Here is a 25750-nt window from a genome sequence, read left to right on the forward strand (position 1 = left end):
TGGGTGAGCATGCGGTTTGCTGTTGGTATCGGGATTAGGCCAGGGTCAGGTGCTTTGCTGAAATCTCGGAAGCTTACTGTAGGGACCCTCCATCTGAGGGCTGTGACACGCCTGAATTTTCACGCTCACTGGGATCAGACCCATGGTCCTGCCATCCAGTTTTGGGTTGAATAAGATAAGGACATGTTGTTTTCCCTCCAGGAGTATGTGGGAGTTGAGGGGCCACACAGGAGCACCATGGCAGCCTCCTGGGGAGCCTGGTAGGACCCAGGGTGGGAGTTTCTCTCTTCTGAGGCAGGAGGGGAGGTAGAGGCAGTGGGTCTTGATATTTGTCTGTCCTCCTGCACTGCCAGGCAGTGGGGACAGGACTCAGTCTCAGGACCTGAGGCACAGAGTCAGCCAGGTGGATCCTTGGGGCACCTCTGGCCGGAAATGAACCCCACCTGGTGTCCAGCAGACCCATTTTTTCCCATTTCAATCACTTTGAAGTGATTGAAATGTGCTGATTCCATCTCAGCAATGAACTGATTCTCTTCCTTTGTCCCCACAAGCAGACAGGCAGGGAGCATTCCAGTGCCTTTCTGGGCTATTTCTGTGAAAGGATACTGGGCAAAGCCAGGCAAAGAACCCACACGCCCCCAGGCCCACTGCTCAGGCACGGGCAGACATGGCCATGCGTCTGAATGCTGCCTGTTTCGTTTTTGCTCTGCCAAGGCCGCCCTATCCCACACTCTGGTCATGCTGTCACTCCCCTAAACACCAACCCCAGCGTGCCTCCGTAGCTTTGCCTGGGCTGCTTGACAGCCTGGGACACCCTTCCCCGCTTCGCTCCATGCGCCTGGAGTCCCCTCAACTTCCAGGATCCAACCCTTGTGACATTGCGTTGCATTTATTTGTTTATGGACTAAATGCAGGGACCGTGTCTCACACCGTCTCCTCAGGACCTGGCACAGGGACTGAAAGAGAGTGGGTACAAAATCAATATTTGGTGAAAGAAGACAGAGAGGAAAGAACCGGGCCATCAGGCTGATGTGTTGTACCGATTTTATTAAGACTTAGGCCATCTTAGAGAGCACTCTCAACTCCTCCGTACTTTAGAAATCTCTGTATATTTTTTAATTGCTCTCTTCTCTTTCACTTGACTTGAATTCAGTAAACCTAATAGGTGACCATGTCTAGGTGCTATGGGGCATGTAACATGCTTAAAGTATGGTAGAGCTGCAGAGCTGGAAGCATAAAATACCTCCTCAACGTCACTGACAAATAGAACACAGATGTAGAGAGGGAATTGTTTCTATATCCCCTAGAAGGGCACTTGGTTTTCAGACACATTTGTCTCCTGTAAAGTTTTTTTGTTTTTGGCTTTAATAGCTAATATTGATTGTATCCTTAGTGTATCCAGAAAGTGTTCAAGGCTTTTTGAATATATTAACTCATTTAATTCTTTCAAACAACCCTGTGAAGTAAGTACAGTTATTATCCCCATTTTACAGATGAGGAAACCGAGGCCCAGGGAAGACAAGTAATTTTTCCAAAGTTCTCACAGTTGGTATGTGGTGGAACAAGAATTCAAAACTAGATGGTGTGACTCAGAGTCCATGTTCTTACTATTATTCTTTATTGTTTCCTTAAATCTCTCTAGAATTCGTGCCTTCTTTTCCCTTTCAGTTGATACCACTATCATTTATACCTTCATTTTTTGCACTTCTTTTTCTAGTAGGTTCTGATTTGATCTCCTTAGCTGAATTCCATCCCTCTTCATCCTTCCTGGACACTACAGCCAGGAGGACCATTGAGAAAAGATAAGTATCACTTCCCTGACCCCCTGCCCTTTTCTGTGGCTTAGAGACGCCTGCAGCTTCTTTGACATTCTTCCCATTGAGAGGTGGGGTCTAATCCCCTTCCCTTGAATCCGGGCTGGCCTCAGTGACTTGGGTGGCCAATAGCATGCAGTGGAAGTCTAGAATTTTCAAGGTGGGTCATAAATTACCTTGAAACTTCCACCTGGGTATCTTAGAACACTGTCTCTGAGTCACTATGTAGAAAGTCTGACTCTTAGGACAACATGCTGGCGAAGCCACTCAGATCGGTAGTCCTAGCGGAGTCCAGGCTCCTAGCCATCCTAGGCGCAATTGTAAGCAAAGCCATCTTGGACCCACCGAAGCAGATCACCTGCCAGCTGATGCCATTGAATGATCATGAATATTACGTGGAAGAGATGAATCACCCAGCCGATCCCTCCCCTGAGTACCAACTCACAAAATTGGGGGATGAAGTAAAACGGTTGCTCTTTTAATTTAACTAAATTTGGGGATGGTTTGTTAGACAGTGGTAGATAATCAGAATGCCATTCTTTTCTCTTCTTTCTTCTATTTTTTTTAAACAAACATGTTTAAAAAACATGTTTTTGTTACAATCACAAGGAATATAGTCATGAGCAAGACATGGACAGTCTTGCCTTCAGGGGCACACAGTGTAGTGGAAGAGGTGGCATTACAAATAAATATGTAGGCCGGGATGAAGTGAGAGAGTAACATTGACGTGTGTACACTACCAAATGTAAAATGGATGGCTAGTGGGAAGCTGCTGCATAGCACAAGGAGTTCAACCCGATGCTTTGTGACGACCTAGAGGGATGGGATAGGGAGGGTGGCAGGGAGGCTCAAGAGGGAGGGGATATGGGGATATATGTATACATATAGCTGATTCACTTTGTTGTACAGCAGAAACTAACACAACATTGTAAAACATTTATACTCCAATGAAGATGTGAAAAAAAATTATGAATTGTACTCAGTGCTGTCAAAGTAAAGTTCTGTGAGTAAAGTAAAGGCAGGTTTCTCAAAGGACATAATATTTGAGATGAGACTTAAAGGATTTAGTAGGGATACAGGGATGGGGGAGGGGATAGGAGAGCATTCTTGGTTGGGACAAGAACTAGGGTGAAGGTCCCAGAAATTGCTCAGCACTTTGGGGCCATGTGGCTGGGGTAGAGTGAGAAGGGGAGGTGGCCAGAGATGAGCCTGGACCCTGTGCACCCGAGTGGCTGCTCCCTGTGCATCCCTCATCGCCGGGGAATTAAGCATCACTCGGGGATGTCTGTGTGCCCTGCTACATGGGAGTTTCTGGAGGCTCTGTTTCAAAGTTTTAAATGATTCCTCATTCTAGAAAAAAGCCCACACATTTAAAGTAACATTAACCAGTTCCTTGAGGATCTGTCTCCTAACTCTGGTTTCCAGATGTTTTCCTTCACTCGAGGTGCTCCTGCTATCGAGGGCCATGTGGGGCTTCCTGAACAGACCAGTGCCCACCTGCACCTGGGCTTCTGCATGTCTCTTCCTTCCAGTGGGTCGTCCCCCTCCCAGGTTTGCTTGGCTAGCCGCTACCTTGTTCTCAAGACTCCCCATGGCAATCCCAATGTGGCTGGGGGCCCATTTTCTGGGCTCCCATAACCCCCCATGTCTCCCTCTCTATGGCAGCACAGGCCACAGTGCCTTGTAACTGTGTACGTGTCTACTTTGCTTCGGGCCTCTGAGCTCTTGCAGGAAGAAACCTCTTTCATCCCCTTGGCATCTTCCTTTAGAAGCTTTTGATAAAGGTTTATTGATTGAAAAGCCAATGATTCCAGTTTGATATTGTATGCAGATTTAGTAAGCAAACCATCAGTATCCTTATCTACATTGTTCATCAAAAGTTTGAACAGAGTAAGACAAGGGTGAATCCCGGAGCATGTATGTATCTTCTAACAACATTTTCTTCTAACATTTCTTCTTGGTAAAATTGGTAATTTTACCAAGAACTTGAAGAAATATAGGTTAAACATGCCCACTCCCTTCCCCCTAATCTAGCAGGTAGAGGGTCTATGAAAAAAAGTGGCTGGACAGAAGAACCTTAGTGAACCCACTTTACTCCCAGAGATCCTGGCCTTCCTTTCCAGGAACCCCAAATACTCTTTAAAGGACATTTCATCTCCCGTCAGCCTCTCATGGTTTGCCCATTGCACCCAGGCCCTCGTCCTCATTTCCCAAGTTGTGTCTGGGGATTTCCAAATCCAAAGGGATTCCTTTGATTTAAGTTTTAAGCTCAGGATCTCTCAGTCTCTTCTCAGGAGTGGGACAGTTGTACACAAACAGTTTATAAACCACACCCTGCCCCTGTAGCTGAGCTCTGGGCATCTCCTGATACCACCTGATGGAGAGAAAGAAAAGCATTTGGAAAAAGTGATGGTTTACATGTAAAGGGAAGATGGTGTGATAGGATGAGGGTGGAGCTGTGAGAAGTTGAGGAAGGAACAAACCTTGAACTTGGAGTCAGAAGACCTGGGTGTTGGTCCTGATTCTTCCAGCACTTTGCTGTATGAGTGAGCCCTTTTCCTGCTGTGTTCTCAGTTTCCCCACTGGGGTAAGGAGGGGATTAGAAGAGTCCAAAGACTAAAAAAGATTTTCCCAGAGGAAATCTTTCCTCAGTTGTTTTTAATCATTTTAGGGGTCACAGACTTTTCTGGGAAACTGACGATGCTATGAAACCTTGACCCCAAAATGGACACAGACACACAGTGGCACATGGGCATACAAACTCAAAATCTGTTCCAGAATTTTGCCTGAGATTGATAGCCTACAGTTTTCAGTTTCGGCCTCTTCTGTTTTTAAAAAATCTGCTCAGCTACCAAAATCCAGCATCTCTCCCAACCTTCATGATGCACTGCAGTTACTGCACTGTTTCATCCACAAGTTCTCGTGAGTTCCTGCGATATGAAATGTGAATTTAGAGACTCTTAGAGAAGCTCAGATCTCTTCGCATAATTCCAGCTTCTAAACCAACTTACAAATATTTACTCTTTCTGATTTGAAAACCTTGCCAGGAATATGGAAGCAAAATTGGATTTGCCATACTCACTTTGCTTCTATGGCCATTGACATCACTCCTCTGCCCCAAGTGTATTCTCAGGAGTGGAGAGTGGGTCCACTGGAAAGTATTCTGGTCGGCAGTTCATTTTTATTTATTTTTATATATATATATATATATATATATATATATATATATATATTTGGCTGCATTGGGTCTTAGTTGCGGCACGCAGGATCTTTCGTTATGGTGCGTGGTCTCATTGCGGCACGCGGGTTTTCTCTCTCTAATTGTGGCGCATGGGCTCCAGGGTGCATGGGCTCTGTAGTTGTGGTGCGTGGGGTCCAGCGCCCATAGGCTCTGTAGTTTGAGGCCCATGGGCTCTCTTGTTGAGGTGCGTGAGCCCAATAGTTATGGAGTGCAGGCTTAGCTGCCCCGCAGCATGTGGGATCTTAGTTCCCCGACCAGGGATCGAACCCGCATCCTCTGCGTTGGAAGGCGGATTCTTTACCACTGGACCATCAGGGAAGTCCCCGGCTGTGTATTTTTAGATCCCAGGGGGAAATGTGGTCCTTCTTGCTGGAGGCTGACTCAGAGGCGATTACCAGGACGCAAAAGAAGTTTGAGCTCAGAGCCCCCCACTTTTATAACTCCTTCCAAGGACCTGGGGGTGGGACACCTAGCAGTGCATCCATGAGGTGATATGTTTGGTAAAGTTACAAAAGTCAGATTTTTAACCATGATTGCTAAGATGTCTGTCTCTCTCCCTTCTGATTTCCCTGCCTGTACATTTCTGCTGTGTTGAGTGGCGTTGGAGAATGTGAGAGGATTTGTTGGGACCCAGCTAAGGGGAAAGCTAAGTTCAGGATGTGTTTAGTCTGGGTTCAGTGAGTTGTATTTATGAGGCTTCCATTCACTTTTGGTGTGTAGTTAAATTACTGCTGGCCGTCTGCAGTGGGAGGGGCTTCTTTGCAGTTCACTCTGCTGACCTACCTGCCCCTTGAGATACTGGCTGGAGGGCGTTTCAGATTGTGAATGCATTTTATTGCAATCCCACAAGAAATGTTTGGGTAATGGAGGAGGAGCAAAGTTTGGAATGGAACCTGTGTTAGTTGCCTAGAGCTGCTGTAACAAATGACCACCAACGGGGTGTCTTAAAACAACAGAAACATATTTTTTCACAGTTCTGGAGTCCAGAAGACTGGCACTCTTTTCAAAGGCTCTAGGGAAGAATCTTTTACCTTCTTTGCCTTTTTCAGCTCCTGTTTTTCCTTGGCTTGTGGTAGCATCACTCCAATCCCTGCTTCTGTCTTCACATGGCCTTTTTTCTATGTCTGGGTCTCCTCTTCTGTTTCTTGTAAGGACTCTGTCATTGGATTTAGTGCTCAACCCCAATAATCCAGGATAATTTCAAGATCCTTAATTTAATCACATCTGCAAAAGCCCTTTCTTCAAATAAGGTCAAATTCACAGGTTCAGGGGGTTAGGACATGGATATATCTTTTTGGGAGCCACCAGGTAACTTGCTACAGAATCATAAGCTACTCTAGGAAATTTGTTTTCATTCATTAGAAATATAAAGCTGTTAGAATTTGGTTCTTATCAAGGCCAAGTCAAAATAGAAATTCTTCCCTGCCAGGATATACTCAATTGCAAATGCACCATACAGTTTTCTTTTTTTGTATGGAATATGATTTAATCAGATTTCCTGTGTTTGTAGAGTACATGTTTGCAGCAATGCTACAAATAGCATTGTTTGTGATTTTTAACTTATCACTGAATCCTATAAACAGTATTTAAAATTCTTGTTCAAGAATGATGTCCATGAGTTAATACAAAACTCATAATAAACTACTACAATGAGAATATCAGCAAAATGGTTAATGGATATTGTCAATTCAAAGAATATTTTTTTTTTTTTTTTTTTTTTTTTTTTTTTGGTACGCGGGCCTCTCACTGTTGTGGCCTCTCCCGTTGCGGAGCACAGGCTCCGGACGCGCAGGCTCAGCGGCCGTGGCTCACGGGCCCAGCCGCTCCGCGGCACGTGGGATCCTCCCGGACCAGGGCACGAACCTGTGTCCCCTGCATCGGCAGGCGGACTCTCAACCACTGCGCCACCAGGGAAGCCCCCAAAGAATATTTAAGATAAGTCACTGTGCAAGAAAACTTGACACACCCGGAAATACTATAGCTCATATATGAAAGGACTTTGATAGTGGTTTTCCCAAACATGACAACAATCCTAAAGATTTATGCCACTACCAACATCAAGTTGGGAACCTGAAAACAATTTATCTGAACCATCAATAACAAAAGCCAAATTTTGATAAGCCATGCCAGAGGAGAGACTGAGTTATTTTTCTATACTCTCTATAGAAACTAATACCACAAAACCTTTGATATAAGAGTAATCAATAGAAGAGTACACAGCAAAAGAAATACTTTTTTCCTAAAAAAATTGTGTGTGTCAGGCAGTTAATAAGCATATGTTATTTTTCTGAGTTTCGTGATTGTGGCATTTATCAGCATAAACATTTAAAAGTTTTCTTATGAGTTATTTTCTTATTCTAAATAAACATACACTTTAAAAAAGTTGAAGTATAATTGATTTACAATGTTGTGTTAGTTTCAGGTGTACAGCAAAGCGGTTCAGTTTCATATGTATATATATACACACACATATATATATATATTCTTTTTTCAGATTCTTTTCCATTATAGGTTATTACAAGATATTGAATATAGTTCCCTGTGCTATACAGTAGGTCCTTGTTGTTTATCTATTTTATGTATAGTAGTGTGTATCTGTTCATCCCAAACTCCTAATTTATTCCCCACCAACCTCCCCGCTTTCCCCTTTGGTAACCATAATAAACACTTCTGTATCTAACTTTGTATCCATAAATTTGCCTTCTTTTTCTTAAAGAGTCCCCCCTTCTCAGGTTATACCAACTTTGGGTCCATGTCCTGAAATCTGGACCACTCCTGGGTTTGACCCCATCACTTTGAGTGTCTTGCTCTACCATCCAGACTTTTTCGTTCTTGCATCTTCCATCGTGCCTTCTCCCCTGGCCCACATATATGTTCATGTTGTCCCTAACCCAAGGACATTTCCATCTTTGCAGTTACTCCTTTATTGGCAGTGGTGTCTCTTTCCTCTTGCTGCCAAAGAAAGAGAGTTGATGCTCCCACTCTTGCATCCTACCCTGCCACCATCCTATTAAAACAGCCCTTTTGGGCTTCCCTGGTGGCACAGTTGTTGGGAGTCCACCTGCCGATGCAGGGGACGTGGGTTTGTGCCCCGGTCGGGGAGGATCCCACATGCTGCGGAGCGGCTGGGCCCGTGAGCCATGGCCGCTGAGCCTGCGCGTCCGGAGCCTGTGCTCCGCAACGGGAGAGGCCACAACAGTGAGAGGCCCGCGTACCACACAAAAAAACCCCCCCAAAAACAGCCTTTTCAGGGGCACCAACATCTCCTTACTAATTGCAGCATTCTGGAGAAGCTTGATCAGGTTCCGTGGCTCGACCAGCGTGCATTGGGCCCCTCCAGTCCTCGTGAGTGGTCCTGGAGCGCTCTTTGATCTCTAACACTCCCCTGCATCACAGGTGGTCTCTGTGCAGCATCCTTTCCCCCAAATGTCAGGCCCTAGCACAGGGCCTACACAGGAGGGGTGGGAAGGGAAATAAAAAATTCAGGGCTAACTGTGTTCTAGTCCCTGTGCTGGGCATGTTCATACATTTCATTTATTTTCATTTACCTTTACTTAATCCTTACAGCAACCTGAGATATAGATGGTAATAATTCTCCTTTTATAACCAACTGGAAAGTCTAAGATCCAACCAATTGGGAAATAGAAGTTTAAGTGACTTGCTCAGGATTCCATTATTAATTGGTGAGAGCTACGCTTAGACCCAAGGCTTATCTGTTTCTCCTTCAAGACCATATTTTCTACTAAGCTTTTCTGTCTCTGGATTACCTGGGGAACAGGGACACAATTATTTCTCAAATAGAATTGAACTGAGAGCGCCTTCCTCTTGAAGCCCTGTCTTCCATTAACTGCTAATGTTTCACTTTCCTGATTCTTCTCTCTCTCGTTTCCTACTGCCTTTTCCCTAGCTTCTTATCCTCGAGTTCTGTCCTCACCCCTCTTCTCTCCTTTCTCTCTCTTGCGTACATCATCTGTTCAGATAGTTTCAGCAGTCACTTCTCAGAGGACAAGGTCTCGTGGAGTTGGTTATCTGGTCCAAGCCCCAGTCTTGTTTCTGCCAGGTGTCCTGCTAGGATTTCAGTCTCCACATAACCCACCATCCCCTTCTCTCCTCTCCAAACCATCCTCTCTTGAATTCCTGTCTTCTTAGTCGCTCATACTTTAACCCAGAGGAAGGGGTGTCACCTTCATCTCTTTCCTATTCCTCACTCCTTTTAGTTCATCCCACGAACATTATTGTGCACTTCCTGTGTGCCAGGCACTATGCTAGGCACTGAACATTCACTGGTGAACAACACAGAGTAGTCTCAGGAGCATATGTTCTAGCTGGAGTCTGCTGACATCAACTCAACTGTGTCTCACCCTTTGCCTTACTGCCATTTTCCTAGTTCGGGCCCTAGTTGGACATGCCTGCAGTATTGCCATAGCCTCTGGTCTTCATACCATCCCCCCTCTCCCTATTCCTTGAGGATAACATAACAAATAATTATATTTTACCCTCTGTGCTGAGAAGGACTGACCACATTTGTCTCTTTTATGGTTCCTTAGGAAACCTTTAGTCTCTTGATGAGATGTGGAACTCATTCTGGCCCTGTCGGTGGCCGTTTTATCCACCTTATGTTGAATCTATGAGCTTCCATTTGAAATGGTTGCATTGGCCAATTCAGATTGCATTTATAAAGGATCGTAGACAAATATCTTCTTTCAGCTCTCTCTCGCAGCAGGATTCTACCTATCCTTTGAGGCCCTATTGCTCCACTGCGAAGGCTTTCTGGATGACCTTTATACCAATGGATTGCCATTTTCCATTTGCAGAACTTTCTGTTGGTGCCTCTTTGGGGGGGCCCTTACCGTACTGTGCCTTGTAATGTAGAATTACATCTTCCACAAGAAGGCAAACTCCTTGAGGGCAGGGCTGCACTTTGCTCATTTTAACCTCTCTGGCTACCTAGCATAATGCTTTTCCCATAGCAGCTGCTAAACAAATGTTGGTTGCGTCAAATGTGTTTTCTGTCGGTCTCCCTTTCTTTCCGTTTTTCAGCCCTTGCCTCTACACTCTGCTTCTTTCTTCTTGCCTTTGTTCTTGTGTCGTTCTCACATTCACAGAATGCTAGCTCTAAGAGAACTTTCAGATTCCAAGTCCAAAGTTGCCTATTTACTAGGCTGATCATCAGAAATAGCTGGCAGTTTTGAAAAATGATTTCCCTTTAAAAATTATATTGGGGGACATTATGTCAATAGTGAAGGATATGAATCTTAAGTGTGCAGTTGGGTGGGTTTTATACCCTTGTAACTACCATCCATAACAAAATATAGAACATCTCTATAGAACTTCCAAAACACAGAACATTTCCTCACACCTGCTTCAAGTTGAAACCAACCCCCCTAAAAGTAATTGCTGTTCTGATTTAGTTCCTAACAGATTAGTTTTGCCTATTTTAAAAGTTCATATACATAGTCTTTTGTGTCTGACTTTTTTCTTTCAACATTCTGTCTTTGAGATTCATCCAGGCTGCTGTGTGTATCTGTAGCTTATTCTTTTTCATTGTTGTATAATATTCCATGGTATAAGTCTAGCACTGTGTATTTATTCATGCTACTGTGGATGGGCATTTGGGTTGTTCCCAGTTTTTGACTATAACAAATAAAACTGCTATGAACATTCATGTACATATTTTTTGGTGGACATATGCTAGAGAAGAACTCAGAGTTCTCCAGAGAAACAGAACCAATAGGGTGTGCGCATGTATAAGTATGTTTGTGTATGTATAGAAAGATTTATTATAAGAAATTGTCTCATGTGAGACAAGTCCCAGGATCTGTATTCGCTAGACCCACACTAGAACTGATGGCGAACTCCAGTCTGAGTCCAAAGGCCTGAGAACCAGGAAGGGTGATGGTGTACATTCCAGTGCTAGCAGGCTAGCTAGAATGCTAGCAGGCTCAAGACCCAGAAAGAGCTGATGTTTCACTTTGAGTCCACAGGAATGAAAGAACTGATGTCCCAGTTCAGAGCAGTCAGGCAGGAGGAACTCCTTCTTACTCAGCCGTTTTGTTTTATTCAGGTCTTCAACTGATTAGTTGGGGCCCACCCACACTGGGGAGAGCAATCTGCATTACCCAGTTTACTGATTCTAATGTTAATCTTATCCAAAAACACCCTCACAGACCCACCCAGAATAACATTTGACCAAATGTCTGAGCACCCCATAGCCCCATCAAGTCGACAATCCAAATTAGCCGTCACATAATGCATTCACTTCTGAGGGGTATGCATTTTTGTGGGGTATACATGACATGGGATCAAACCACATTTAGCTTTAGTAATTACTACCAGTTTTCCAGCGTGATTGTATCATCACACTCCCACTAGCAATGTGTAGAGTTCTACTTGCTCTACATACGTAATAGCCCTTGGTATGGTCAGTCTTTTTCGTTTCAGCCTTCATGATGGATGCACTGAGGGGGATGGGCTGGAGCCAGCCTATGTGGCTTGTGAGACTCAGCTGTATACATCTCTTCCCAATTCCGCCATCAGTGATGTGTCACATTGGTAGCTTGAAACCAGCCACAGTGGGAGTATTTACACCAAAGAAATGCTTTTATTCCTGGAATGTGGGTGGTTAAGTGTTTACCAGTGTACTACTGGGAGTGGTATCTCATTGTGGTTTTAATTTACTTATCCCTGATGTGTTACGGGTAAACATCTTTTCGTATGTGTACTAGTCATTCATTTATCTTCCTTCATGAAATGTCTGTGTATATCTTTTTTTCACCTAAAAAAATTCGGTTGTTGATTTTTTTCTTTTTCTTGTTGATTTGTAGGAGTTCTTTATATGTTCTGGTCTGAGTTCTTTGTAGAATATATATATATATTGCAAATATCTTCTCCCAGTCTGTTGCTTGACTTTTCATTCTTTTTTAATGGATAGATATTTACAATTTAATTGAAGCACAATGTATTGATCTTTTCTCTCATGGATAGTGCTTTCTATGTTCTCCTTAAGAAATCTTTACCCCAATGGCTTGAGTATTGTTTTTAAAAACTGATTTTTGAGTGTACTGAATCAGAGTTTTTGAGTGTGGGATTCAGGGTTCTGTGTATTTTAAAGCACCCTTAAGTGCAGATGGCTTTGAAACACATTAAAAGTTTCTCAACCTTATTTGTAAGGAGTGAAATGCAAGTTATAACCACAATGAAATGTTAATTTTCTCATCTATCAGATTAAATTAATGTGGATCAAAAAGTTGTAAAACAACACACTGTGCTGGCCTAAGATGTGAGGCACTCTCATACGTTGTTGATGTCTTTGTAAATAAGTTCAGCCTTTATGAAGAGTATTTTGGCAATATCCATCGAAACAAAAATACATCCACATGCCCTTTGATCTGCCTGGCATTTCTACTTCTAGGAATATGTCCTCCTGGTACTTGGAAATGTGTACAAAGGAGTATGTTACATGGATATTTACTGCAGTATTATTTGTAATAGGAAAAGATGGGGAATTACCTCAGGGTCCACCAATAGCCATACAATAGAATACTAAGAAATCAGTAAAAAGGAGACCGTTGTGTATGTACAAATATGGAGTGACTTACAAATGATATGGTTAAGTGTAGAAAGGGCATTGTAGAACAATGTGTTTAATTTCTTACCAAATGTGTAAAAATGGATAGTTTATGCATGTATATGTATATATGAATGTCTGTATGTGTGTGTATCTATACTTATATATGCTAATGTATTCAAATATATTTATTGAAGGAAACAAGGAATTCAGCTACAATGGCAGCTACTGGGGGTGTTGAATCCACTATGTACCTTTTCTGTACGGTTGGCCTTTATAGGCTTTTACTACCCTTCTTTTTTTAGAGCTCCCCAGGTGATTTGGGTGACCATCCCATATCTTATGTGAGGAGACTGAGCCCATAGAGTTTGGGTCCAAGCAGGGTTTGCCCAGGGCTCCTTCCCTTCTGAGAGTCAGTCTTGTCCCGTCTTTTCCCTCTTCCCACCTTGGCTTGGCCTCTGGCTCCAGAACCAGTTTGTCCCGCACACTTTTGCCTTCTGCCAGGACCCTACAGCAAGCCGGGAGCCAGACTCCCCCTCTGAGGGTCTGGGTGGGAGGGAGAAGCAGCTCCACGAACTGGCCACCAGCCCTTCCCGCCTGCCCTCCCTAGCGTGATCTATGGCTTGTCAGAGGTGTGGGTCTCACCACTTGCTGAATAGAAAGCTTCTTTGTTCTTGGGAGTGAAAATAACCTGAAGATAAATGTTGGGGCTGGAAGAGCCCAGGGAATGTTGGGCTCCATCTGCCCTGAGGCTCCTCCCTGGAGCTGAAGGTCTGAGGCTGGGGGAGACAGGAGCAGTTCCAGAGAGAATATAGTGGCCATGAGTACTCAGGGGACTGTGAGCTGTGGCCCCTGGAAGGTGGCCATGGGCTCTTCTGAAATGCAGCGCAGCTCCTGACACCTGCCTGAAACCTGCTTCCCTGGTCAGTAACCTTCTGTCACCCCCTGGAAACTTCCTATCCCCCCGTCACTTATTGGTGATGACACGACCGAGCTCCCCGCAAGCCCTTCTTATTCCTCCTCACCTGGAGGCTGCCCTCTGCACCCTGACACAAACACCCTTTTATCTTCTCTCTATGTCTTCCCGTCCCCCTTGCTTCCTACTTGCCCCACGGAGCCTGCATTTCATTTCTCTGGCTGTGGTCGAGAAAGGGCGGGACCCAGCTCTACACCTGGGCTGCAAACCCCATAAAGTTCGGGGTATGACTCTTCCATGGACCATAACCTCCTCCTTCCCTCAACCAGCCCAGGCAGGACTCAGCTGGAGGATGCTGGAGCTGCCAGGAAAGGGGACAGAGGACGAGGGAGGATTGTTTCAGGCTGTTACTCTCAAAATAAAGCCCCAGACAAGGTAGAAGGCTGCTTGGTTTTCACCCTCATTCCTAAGTTTCTATTTTTCATCCAGGAGCTTTGGGAGGTGGCCTAAGACTTTCCAAGAACCTCAGAAGGACAGAAACCCATGAGGACAAAGGTGAGGATAGCATCAGAGTCCTCCAGGAAAGCACAGGGCTGTTGTGCCCCTACCCAAACCCCAGCCCTGGCTCAGACAAGAGGAACTTGGGGGCCTCAGAAGTTGGAGCCACAGGATGGACTTTAGAGAAATCCTCGTAGGCCACAGCCCAGTGCCTCCCTCGTGATAAGCATGGTTGGTCTCAGTGTGGCCTGTGGGAATGAGTAGGAGGGGTCACAAGGAAAGAGAGGAGGAAAATAGAGGGAACTAATAGAATACCATCCGTCCAACCTTTCTGTTTTCTGGGTGAGAATAGAGAGGCACAGAGAATCCCAAGACTGTCTCCGACATGGAGGTGAAGCAGCCCCTCTCCTGGCACCTGTGCTTCTGTTCGTTCTTGCTGGTACCTCCCTGGGGCTTAATGGAGTGGGAGGTTTGAGGAACAGGTTTTGGGAGTGACTGGATCTTAATGACGAGGACCCCAAGGTGACCAGAGTCACCCTCCCAGGGCCCGTCTTCCTTCCCCACCACGGGGCTGGTGCCTCAGCTCAGTGTCCTGTGGGGCACCTGCACCGTGGACTCTACAGAAAGCGCCTGTTAGAAAGTTCTCTGTCTACGATCCCCACCCCAAGTCTTCATCAGCTTTGCCTATCTTTGACTCTGCTAGTCTGGACTGGGCAAGGTTTAGGATGAATCATGGTTTGGGGTTTATGTAAAAGTATGAGAGAGAAGAAGGGATGAGAATGACCAACTGTTGCATTGTGGGTTCCAGGCTCCAGGGCGGGCACTTAACCCGTGCCTTCTTATCCTTAACCCATGCATCCTTATTTAAGGCTCACCGCAGCTCTTTGGAGTAGGAATTAATGCTCCCATTTCACTGAGTCTGCATGAGGTTCAGGGACTTGCCCGAGGTCACACAGCTGAGTAGTGCTGGGTGGCAGACTGTGATCCCAGCTGTGCATCGGAACCCGGCTGCCCCATTGTGTGCTGGCCGCCACCTGGCTCTATGCACAAAGAGCTTCGGGCCGGCCTGAGGTAACCTCGGGACCAGGTGTCAGGTGGGTACCCGGTCCTGCGGAGAGAGCCTTAACAAGCTAATCACAGCACGGCTAGAAGCACCAGCCAGATTCCCCAGAGGGTTGGACTGCCCCAACCCTGACCTCTGTGGCCTCCTCCCACCTGACCCGGGCAGGGATTTCTCAGGGCTCCTTGCTGATTCTCGATGCCCCCGGGCTGGCAAAGGGCTGGCTTCGTGCTCAGTTGCTCAATAATCCGTGAAGAAATCAATGCATTCCCACCTCCTCCCCTGGATTCAGCCAGGACCCACCAGCACGGTTTATAATCACATCCGTGTGATGTGCCCATGCTGGGCAGAGGCGTGGGGGCAGGCTGGGAGCTTCAAGTTAAACTTTTCTAGACTAATAAACTGTTCCTCACATTACAACTCGACTGCCCTCGCTTTCCCCTGCCGGCCCCCCAGGACCATCCCCCACTCCTCCTACTTTCCTCTCTCTTTCACTGAGGCTGACATCACACTCACATTTTCCAAAAATTCCCCAGATTACCCACAGTCCTCTTAGCTCCTGCTGTCATCTGGAATTCCAGATGCCGTCTCCTGTCAGTCCCTCCCACCCTCAGCCCTGAGCATCAGGAATCCCCTGCTCTGGTTCCCGGCTGGTCTGGGTCCCCCAGCTCAGCTTGGCCTGGCAGTGATGCAGCAAAGTGGGGTCCGATCAGGAGCTCTTTCCATCACCAGGTGCAGGGGGGTAAAGGGACTGCTGGAAGGAAGTTAAGCTGTGGCTCTGTGTGTGTGTGTGTGTGTGTGTGTGTGTGTGTGTGTGTGTACGTGCGCGCATGCGTGTGCAGAAGCAGGCTGGCTCTGAAAGACCCGTTATGTGGGGAAGGGGCTGGGTCTTTCTTTCTTTCTTTGTTTTTTAATAAATTCATTCATTTATTTTTGGCTGCGTTTATTTTTGGGTGCATTTATTTTTGGGTCTTCGTTGCTGCCCGCGGGGTTTCTCTTATTGCAGTGAGCGGGGGCTACTCTTCGTTGTGGTGCGTGGGCTTCTCATTGCAGTGGCTTCTCTTATTGCAGGCTCTAGGCGCGCGGGCTTCGGTAGCTGTGACACGTGGGCTCAGTCGTTGTGGCTCGCGGGCTTAGTTGCTCTGCGACATGTGGAATCTTCCCGGACCAGGGCTCGAACCCGTGTGCCCTGCATCGGCAGGCGGATTCTTAACCACTGTGCCACCAGAGGGGTCTGGGGCTGAGTCTTTCTGAAGCCCTGATAAATGGGATTGGAAGGCACATTGTTCAGTGGAAAAAGCCTAGGGATTGGAGTCGGAAGACCTGGGTTCGAGTTCTGGTTCTGCCACTCATGGGTGCTGTGCTCTTGCACAGGTCACTATGTAGTTCCTCCCCTCATTGTTCTCCTCTGTAAACTGGGGCTCTGTGTATTTTCCAAAAAATGCTATAACAGTATATCCAGTCCCACGCCCTCTTCCAGAACCTTATTACTTCCCATTAAGAGGCAGAGTCTATGTCCCCTCCCCTTGAACCTGGGCAGGTCTCTGTGACTGCCTCAACAAATAAAATGTGTCAGAAGTGACATCGTGTGACTTCCTAGGCTAGGCCATAAAAGGCATACGGCTTCCACTGGCTGCCTCTCGATCTCACTCTCTCTCTCCCCTCCCCCCGCCTTGGATCTTGGCCACTGTGCTGTGAGGAAGCCCAGGCCACACGGAGGGGGCAAGTCTAGGTTCTGGCTGAGTGTCCCAGCCAAGGTCTCAGAAAACAGCCGGCATCAGTGGTGACTGAGAGCCTTCCGATGATTCTGACCCCGAGTCTTCAAGCTGCTTCAGCTGGTGCCAAATGGAGCAGAGAAGAAGGGCTTCCTCACCAAGCCCAGCGCGAATTGCAGATTTGTGAGCAAAATACATGCTATTAAGTCACTGAGTTTCGGGGTGGGTTGCTGTGCAGCACTAGGTGTCTGCAACAGGATCGTGCTAGGAATATTTGGCTTACAAAAGTTGTGAGGGTTAAACCGAGATCCTGCGGCAGAGCCTCATGGAGTCCCATGTCAGCACCATTGCTGTCAAAGCACTTCAGTGTGTTTGTACAAGACATCAATGTGCGTGTCTATAACGTGGCCAGGGCTGGGTTAGATGCTCTCCACATATCACTTCATTTAATTCGTACATCTTTTCCATGTGTCATAACCTCCTGCTCTTTTTCATCCAGCTCAGGCAGGACTGGATTGGTTGTTGTAAGGATTAAATTAGGTTGGTATTCTTATTTTCACCAATTTGCAAATGGGAAAACAGAGGCACAGCTAGTGTAAATTCAGGTGGAATTGGAATTTGAATCCATGTCTGGCTTCCTGCTAAGTTTTTACTCCTGCTTCTCCAGGAGCTTGAGCTGGGTTAGTCGCCTAGAGAAAATGGCGACCCTAGGGTATCTCAGTAAATCCTGGCCTGGGAAAATCCTTCTGCTTGGTTTATTTACTTTTATTTTCATTTCAACAAACATGTATCGAACACCTATATTGAGACAATGTGTTAGGTAGGCCCTGGAAGCACACTGTTATGGCCTCTTCCTTAAGGAGCTCGTAGTCTCTGGGGGGAGACAGATACTTCTTAGTTCTGTAACCTTGGGCAAGGTACTCACCATCTCTAAGCCTCAGTTTTGTCATCTGTAGAATGGGGATAATTACAAAACCCATCTCATAGGGTTATTGTGAGAATTACATAATATGTAATTCTGCTTAAAGCATCATGTACATAGAAAGTGCTCAATAAATATTAGTTTTTAGAAGTATAGAAAGAAAAGTTTACAATATAGTGAGATATATGCCAAAATAGAATGGAACATAAATTGTTAGGCGAGGAGAGAGGAGTAAGTAATTAGTTCATCCTGGGGTGGAGGTGGTGGATGGTGGCAGAGAGGAGGTGACTTTTGTCCTGGGAGTTCAAAGGCAAGGAGAAGGAGCAGATGGTCTATGGAAGGACTGTGTTTAGTGTGTCTGGGAGCCAGAGCAGCCCCAGGTGGCTGAAGCACAGGGACCTGGCGGTGACAGAATTGAGGCAGGTTGGGAAGGGGCTTTGGGTAGCAGGCTGTGGTATGGTGCCGGCCAGGCTGTCCCACAGACTCAGGCAAGAGTCTCCCCACCCAGGCTTAGCGATGAGGCTTTAAGGTGCGAATGCACAGGTGGAGGACCCGAGGCTCCAAGGCACAAAAGCTTGGTATGACAGTTGTTCTAGTTTTGAAGGAGGAAAGTAATCGGGAGAACACGGAAAGCCCGGGGGACCTTACCCTGGGGCCGAGGGCTCAGAAGGGGAGGCTGGTATAGCAAAGAGATCTTTTTACCCCTCTCAAAAATCTGCTAAGGGTGGACCCACCAAATCTTAGCTAAGGTAGATCAACAGAGTCTGCTCTTGCCAATAAACCACCAAGCCCCTGGCCCAGAAATGTCCCAGAAATGTCACTGCAGATCAAGGAATGGCTGCTTGGGGAAATCTGCCCCAGGAGGCCCAAGCCCTGAGGATCAGTAAGGGGCTGCCCAGCTGGTGCATCTGGCCCCAGGGAGAAGTCTTCGTAGGAACCTTGGGCAGGCTCTGGGCTCTGTGTGTGCAGAGAACAGCTGCTTTGGTTTAAATATTAATAATGCAAAATGAAATGTGTGGGGTGCCCAGCACACCAGAGCCCAGCCAGTGTGTGTTGCATCTCATGTCCTCCGCACTCGGGTTTGGAAAAATGTGGTCAGCGAATTTAATATACTTTTTGGCAAAGGGAAGACGACAGCTAACTTCTCTCCGGAGCCTCACTAAAGTGGGTTTTCTCCTTGGAAAGCAGAGTGGTTTCTCCCAGTATGCCAGCAGGCCTGCTGCCCGACTTCTGTCACAGCCCCTCTGCTCTGCCCACCTTGACACTTGCAGGGGGCTCTGGGGGCCACAGAGCCTCCCACTGTGGGGATAGAGAGGTAGTCACACTTGTTCAAGATCCAGTGAGGCCTGGGTGGGGCCGAAGCCCCAATTCCTGCTGGCTTCTCCCTCCAGAATGCTCTCTCCCCATTTCATTCCCCTTCCTGAATCACCCCCTGCCCTCGCTGCTCATCAGAAGAGCTCAACGTGAGAATGTCAGTGCCACGGGGCTCCTACGGGGCCCCTGAGGTTGACAGCTGATCCAAGGTCTCCAAGGGCCAGATGTCAGCTCCTAAGTGCTTCGTTTCCCTCAACCCCACTGCATTTTAAAATCCTGGGCATTTCTGACACAGCCGCTGTGAAGAGGGGCACCCCCTCCACTGCTGCGCCGCACCGGCTATTGCCAGAGCCTCTCTTCCCCGACATCTCAGGCCCTGGCTTTTCTCTCACCAAATGCCACAGCTCATTGGTCTGCCTCTTTTTTTTAAACCTATGTTCTTTTTTTAAAACAAATTATTTTTTTGCAATATAGTTGAGTTACAATGTTGTGTTAATTTCTGCTGTACAGCAAAGTGATTCAGTTATACATATATATATACATTCTTTTTCATATTCTTTTCCATTATGGTTTATTATAAGATATTGAATATAGTTCCCTGTGCTATACAGTAGGACCTTGTTGTTTAGTCCTCTTTTTTTTAAATTGAGGTATAATTGACATATAACATTATATTCGATTCAGGTTTACAAGGCAACGATTCGATACTAGTATTCACCGTGGAATGATCACCACGATAAGTCTGGTTACCGCCCATCACCACACAAAGTTACACATTCCTGTTTTCTTGTGATGAGAGCTTTTAAGGTATACCCTATGGGCACCTTTCAACTTTGTGCTATCAATTGGCTTCTTGAAAAGTGAATAAATGCAGGGTGACATCATAGTCCCAAAGCCGGGGAGCAAAAAAGTGTCAGAGGCGAATGCTTGTGAGGAGAAGTCAGAGGGTCTGGGTTTGCCCACAAAGGCGCTCCGTGCAGGCGGGGTCGTGGTCACGGCCACTACCGCAGAACTGGAACGAGGCTGGTCAGGCCTTCCCCAAAGTCTGTCTCTGGTTTTACACAACCTGACAATGTTCCCAGTTACAGGCCTCAGCAAATCATCCAGCAGGGAGAGCCAGGCAGCCCTTGCTCGCGGCCTGGTTGTGGACCGCTCTGGGGGGCCTCTCGGGCTGCTGGGGAAACAGTCACCCCAGGGCCGCTCAGCGGGGCGAGGAGCGGGCTCCAGGCGGAGGGAAAGAGCCCTGCTGGGGAGAGGGTGGGAGCTGCGATCGCCAGGCTCTGGGGCTCCAGCTGTGCCCCAGGCTCCAGCTCCCCCCATCCACCCCTCTTGGCGTCTGGCCCTTGGGGAAGCTGAGAGAAAGTCTCGCCTGTTTGGGATGCCGCGGGCACGATTGGCCACAGCCATCTCCTTCATGTGTCACCGCTGGCTGTAAGTGCTGTGTTTGGTTTGGCAGAACGGCTATTTAAATAGCAGTGAAATGTGTCACTGGAAAAAAATTAGCTCATGTTTCCTTTACCATTTCTTCATGATTTCCATTGAAAGTGTAACCACGGGTAATAAATTAACAAGATCTGTAAAAGGGACCATAGGAAACCATGGATCCAGAATTCCTATAAACTTCTAACCCGTGATGCTGGATAGCAAGGCTACTTGGGGGAAGGGGGCTTGGGTCATCCATTCTTCAGGTTTCTTTGTGTCTGATTCCTACCCCCTCCCCCGCCAAAATGTGAGAGGAAGCCGGCCACTTCTTTCAGGGGGTCGCTGTGGTTATCAGGGGGAAAGTCTTTGCTTGAAAAACCCACAGCCTTGGGGCATGGCTTTGCTCTTCCTGTTTCATAAAAAAAGCAAGAAAAACAAAATGCAAAAGTTACTTCTCTACCAAAGTATAATCTCCTTCCCCCAACTGTGCCTCACCTGGTCCCAACCACAGTCCAACAGCTGGTTTCTTTTTCTTTAATAAATTTATTTTACTTATTTATTTTTTGGCTGTGTTGGGTCTTCGTTGCTGCGCGTGGGCTTTCTCTAGTTGTGGCGAGTGGGGGCTACTCTTCGTTGTGGTGCGCGGGCTTCTCATTGCGGTGACTTCTCTTGTTGTGGAGCACGGGCTCTAGGTGCGCAGGCTTCAGTAGTTGTGGCGCGTGGGCTCTGTAGTTGTGGCTCGTGGGCTCTAGAGCGCAGGCTCAGTTGTTGTGGCGCACGGGCTTAGTTGCTCCATGGCATGTGGGATCTTCCCGGACCAGGGCTCGAACCCGTGTCCCCTGCACTGGCAGGCGGATTCTTAACCACTGTGCCACCAGGGAAGCCCTGATAGCTGGTTTCTTGATGTCCTGTGGAAATCAGACCCTTCTCCATGGGTACCGGAGAGCTGGATGTCGAAGTGCAGCTCAGTTTCACAGAGAGGAACACTGAGGTCGATGGAAAATATTTGCCTTCAGCACAAAATTCAATAATTGGTGGATAGATGGGGGAGTTGAGCGTGGCAACTCTCCAGTTGCTGCCATGTCTGATGCACACAGACATACACTCACACCCACATACAATAGTGCTTGTCTGTGCTGGGCCGGGGGCCAAAGGATCACTGTAGGGTCCTGAAAGTCTCCCTGGAGATAGTGGGGGAGCAGAGCTGCTTCCACAGAAGGTGGCCCTGGGGAATGTGTTTGGTTTGACACATAGGGGCTGTGAAGGTGCCAAGGGAGTGCCAGCCGTGCTTCACCCGAGGGATGGGAGAGTGGGGGACAGGACTGGGAGGGGTGTGTTAGTGTCATACACAGGGCTGGGGGCTTGGGGGAGAGGATAGGAGGGGGTGTCCGTGCTCCACTCGGGCTAGAAAGTTGGGGACAGCACTGGGGAGTGTGTTCAGTGTTACACCCGGGAACTAAGGGAGTGGGTGGGGGAGGAAGGGAGAATGTGTTGGGGTTACAGCCAGGGCTGAACTGAGGCAGAGGACTGGGGGAGGGTTTTTAGTGTCACACATAGGGCTGGGGGCTTGGGGGAGCAAGCTGGGGGAGTGTGCTAGTGTGACACACAGGGTGGAGAGGATGGAAGGAATGAAGGGAAACAAGTGGTGACCAATGAATCTCCTTCTGCCTCTGGTCCTCTGTCCCCTGTCCTTCCTCAATTATCCCTTTCATAGGTATCTCTTTTTTGTTTTTTTTGCGGTACGTGGGCCTCTCACTGTCGTGGCCTCTCCCGTTGCGGAGCACAGGCTCCGGACGCGCAGGCTCAGTGGCCATGGCTCACGGGCCCAGCCGCTCCGCAGCATGTGGGATCTTCCTGGACCGGGGCACGAACCCGTGTCCCCTGCATCGGCAGGCAGACTCTCAACCACTGTGCCACCAGGGAAGCCCCATAGGTATCTTAACACCCCTTTATTTGTCTGAAGTGACCGCCCCTTGGTGTCCTGTTAGATAGAACATGGGGTGCGAAGGGGGAGTTTTGTGCCACTTTCTAAGCCCAACTTCTCTTGTATCTGAGCCCCTGGGGTACAGAGGAGGCCATTTCTTCTCCCTTCTCCTGGAAGGCAGTGGTGTAGAAGGTGGAGGCTCAGAAAATCCTTTGCCACAGTGAAATTAAAGAGGGATTTGGCATCAACCCTTCTCCCCACCTATTTGCATCAGGACCTCTGGACCCCTCTCCCTCCTCCTGCCCCCCCAGTTCCCAGACCTTCCATCCTGTCCACACAGATGCCATCATCCTTTGCCAGCACCTTTTTCCTAGGGGTGTCTGGCTTTCTTTGCTCATTCCTCTCTGTGAGGCCAAGTAACCAGCTTCTTGATAAGGAGTGTTCCCCCCTCCCCTCCCCGCTCTGGGCCCTGGACTCCAGAAAGCCCTTCCCTTACAGCTTAAGGCAGAGGGTTCTGCCAAGGCACCTGCTATAAGGAAGGAGAAACATCTGCTTGTTTTATTTACATCTCATCCAGATGTTTGGGTGCCATGTAGACACAGCCTGTGGGCCGTCTGAACACTGTGGCTGGAAACTGAGCTTCCCTCTGCTTGGAGCTGGGAGGCCAAGAGGGAGGGCCTTCAGGCTGAGAAAGGACAGGGCTGGGCAGCAGACACAGCCTGCGGATGGGAGGGGGGCGGGAAGGCGGGACATGGAAATGGGGGTGGATCACAGAGTCCTCATAAACAACGGATCTGTTTACAAAGCCACAGGTGTAGGCAGGCACTTGCCAAATCGTGATTTTTAAAAATCGCCCTTTACAGAGTTTCACACCACTTACCAGATGCTGTGGAAGGGCCTACTGTGTGCTCGGCGCGCTCCTCCCAGGCCGCCTGCTGCGCTCCAGCCAGCTGCCCACTCGCCTCTGAGACTATGGCTGTGGAGCACAGGCGAGCAGTGGTCCCGGAGGCTCCGGCCGAGAAGGCCAATTAACAATGCCGGGCAGTGCGCATAAATCACCACGCTCCCCCTTTTCCTGGGCTCAGGGCTGGAAAGTATCAGAACTGTGCAAATACTTGGGATGTTTCTCTTTATTAGTGATAAAATATTGGACGTCAGCGTGCGCCGTTTCATGCATTGCTCCGACAGTTGGAGCCGTAATTGTGATGAATAGAGGTCCAGGGGCAGGGCTGCAGGCGTTTAAGAAGGCTCTGTGGATTGAAAATATTAGGATTGATTAAAGGTCAAATACTTTATACATTTATCAGTGCTGGATACATTCTTTCCGAGGTAGGGGCTGCTGCCCTTCCCCCTGCTGGAAAAGAACTCAATGTGGCTGAATGCTTACCCCCTCCTCTTCCCCTCAGGCCCTGCCACATTTAACCTACGAAACTGACAAAATGAACAGAGTTTCCTGTCATTCACGGCCTTTTGCTTCTCCTGCCAGGAGTTTAGTTCAGCACAGACATCTGTGTGCAGGCGTCTACCCATCTCTCACTGGAGAGAGAAAAGAGAAAGCTCTCCCCTCCAAAGCTATTCTAGTCTGTGGCTCTGACACCAGCCATCAGGGACAGAGCCTCCAGGAATAGCTCTGTTACCCACTCAAGGAGCCCTCAGGGCTAAAAGGAGGGTCTCACTACTTCTGTCCTTTTCAGGAGTGTCTGATTTCCTGTTATTAGATAGAGATCTCTGTAATGCTGTGCCTGCCAGGAAGCTCCAAGTGAAACTGTTTAAACAAGGCAATGGCCCTCACCTGCCTACTTACGATAAGGCTCACTCATTAAACAAATATGTATTAAGGCAGGAGCCGTTCTGGGTCTGGGGAGAAAGCAGGGGGTGAAATAGATGAAAAGCCCTGCTCCCACGGCGTTTAGATTTTAGGTGGGAGCAAGAAAATAAATATAAAAACTTATAGTATATCACAGATCTGAAGGAGGTGAGTGGAATTATTGGAGGGAAGAGTGTTTTTCTATAAAGGTGCTTTAATCGTGCTAGTATATGAGGATTTTAGTACTGGCTGTCCATATCCTTTCGTCTTCGGAACTGCAGATGGTATAAATAAAAACATGTACAGATAATGAATGAGGTAGAATAGGACCTGTTCAGAGAAAGAGATTTCCAAAACCCTAGACTAATAGCTTGCATCCAAATTACCTGGAGGGCTCGTTAAAACACAAATTGCTGGACCTCACTCCCAGAGTGTCCAGGTTGGTTGGGGTCTGAGAATTTGCAATTGTGGCAAATTCAAAGGTGCTACTAATCCGGGGACCACATTTTGATATCTACTGCCCTAAACCAACAGCATGCTCTGATTGATGGGGTGAGGGGAAAGTTAGAGAAGTTTCTCCTCCTAGGCTATGCTAAGAAGGGACTCGAGGACTTAGACATCTCTAAAAGCAGCTTTTTCCAAAATGTACTCCATGTGACACTTCTGTCAAGGGATGTTTGTTTGTAGGGATCACCAAGAAAGGATTCTTTTGTCAAATGTGTTTAGAGCACACTGGGTTAAGTTCATTTTACTGCAGGACACCTCGGGGCCTTTAATATGAAAATGTGTGTTGTGATTCTCCCCAGAGGAGGATTTAATGAATATTCAATGTTTCATAAATTTTTTTTGGCCACAAGATCTCCTTTACTTTTCCATGGAGAATCTTACAAGACCAGCGTACAGTGGGATATGCTTTGAAAACACTGGCTCTTAGAACTAAATGGTCTCCTCCAATCCACACTGGTAAATGAAATGAAAGCCTCACGCAGCCAGGAACTCATAGGACACGTCCAGCAGTCCTTTGCTCTCTTACAGAATTCTAGATGTGCCCAGGGTATAATGTCCATCCTTATGTCCCCATGGTTCTTTGAGGAGAAAGCCTGTACCCCTGGGCTCCTGACCCTTGTGCATTTGACGAGAGCAGGACTGGAGGACACCATCCCTCCCCTGGATAGCTGAGTCTTGCTCAGACACACTCCTGCTACCCAAAATGTGTAGAGGAAGCATGTGTTGTACTGGCTGAGCTAACAGAATTGGTCAGATAGGAGGTGGTGCTGTCCTGCATCCGAGTGCATGGCTCCCGCCTATAAGAGAGGCCTGCAGAGCTGAGAAGGGGAGGGGCCCACAGACCCAGCTGTGTCTGGAGAACAGCAGCCCTGATATTTACGACTATGATGGTCCTTCTCTAGTGGACCTGCTTTGGAACATAAATAAACTTAATAGGCTTCAAATAATTGTGACAACTGAGTTTAAACCCCAGACTGTGGTCCAGGGCAATGGACGTCTCTCTCTCTCTCTCTCTCTCTCTCTCTCTCTCTCTCTCTCTCTCT

General features: G+C 47.4%; 1 protein-coding gene across 1 annotated transcript in view; it reads left to right on the forward strand.

The window, feature by feature from the left end:
• The first annotated feature begins 14421 nt into the window (after positions 1 to 14421).
• LINC02898 (long intergenic non-protein coding RNA 2898) overlaps positions 14422 to 25750 on the forward strand; it is a 20024-nt gene continuing 8695 nt past the window's right edge. The window contains 1 exon segment of the mRNA XM_027113913.1: positions 14422 to 14427. Coding sequence (XP_026969714.1) covers positions 14422 to 14427 — 6 coding nt within the window.

Source organism: Aethalodelphis obliquidens, unplaced genomic scaffold (assembly GCF_003676395.1).
Source record: "Aethalodelphis obliquidens isolate GAN/ISIS:26980383/991018 unplaced genomic scaffold, ASM367639v1 scaffold12, whole genome shotgun sequence".
Taxonomy (NCBI): Eukaryota; Metazoa; Chordata; class Mammalia; order Artiodactyla; family Delphinidae; genus Aethalodelphis; species Aethalodelphis obliquidens.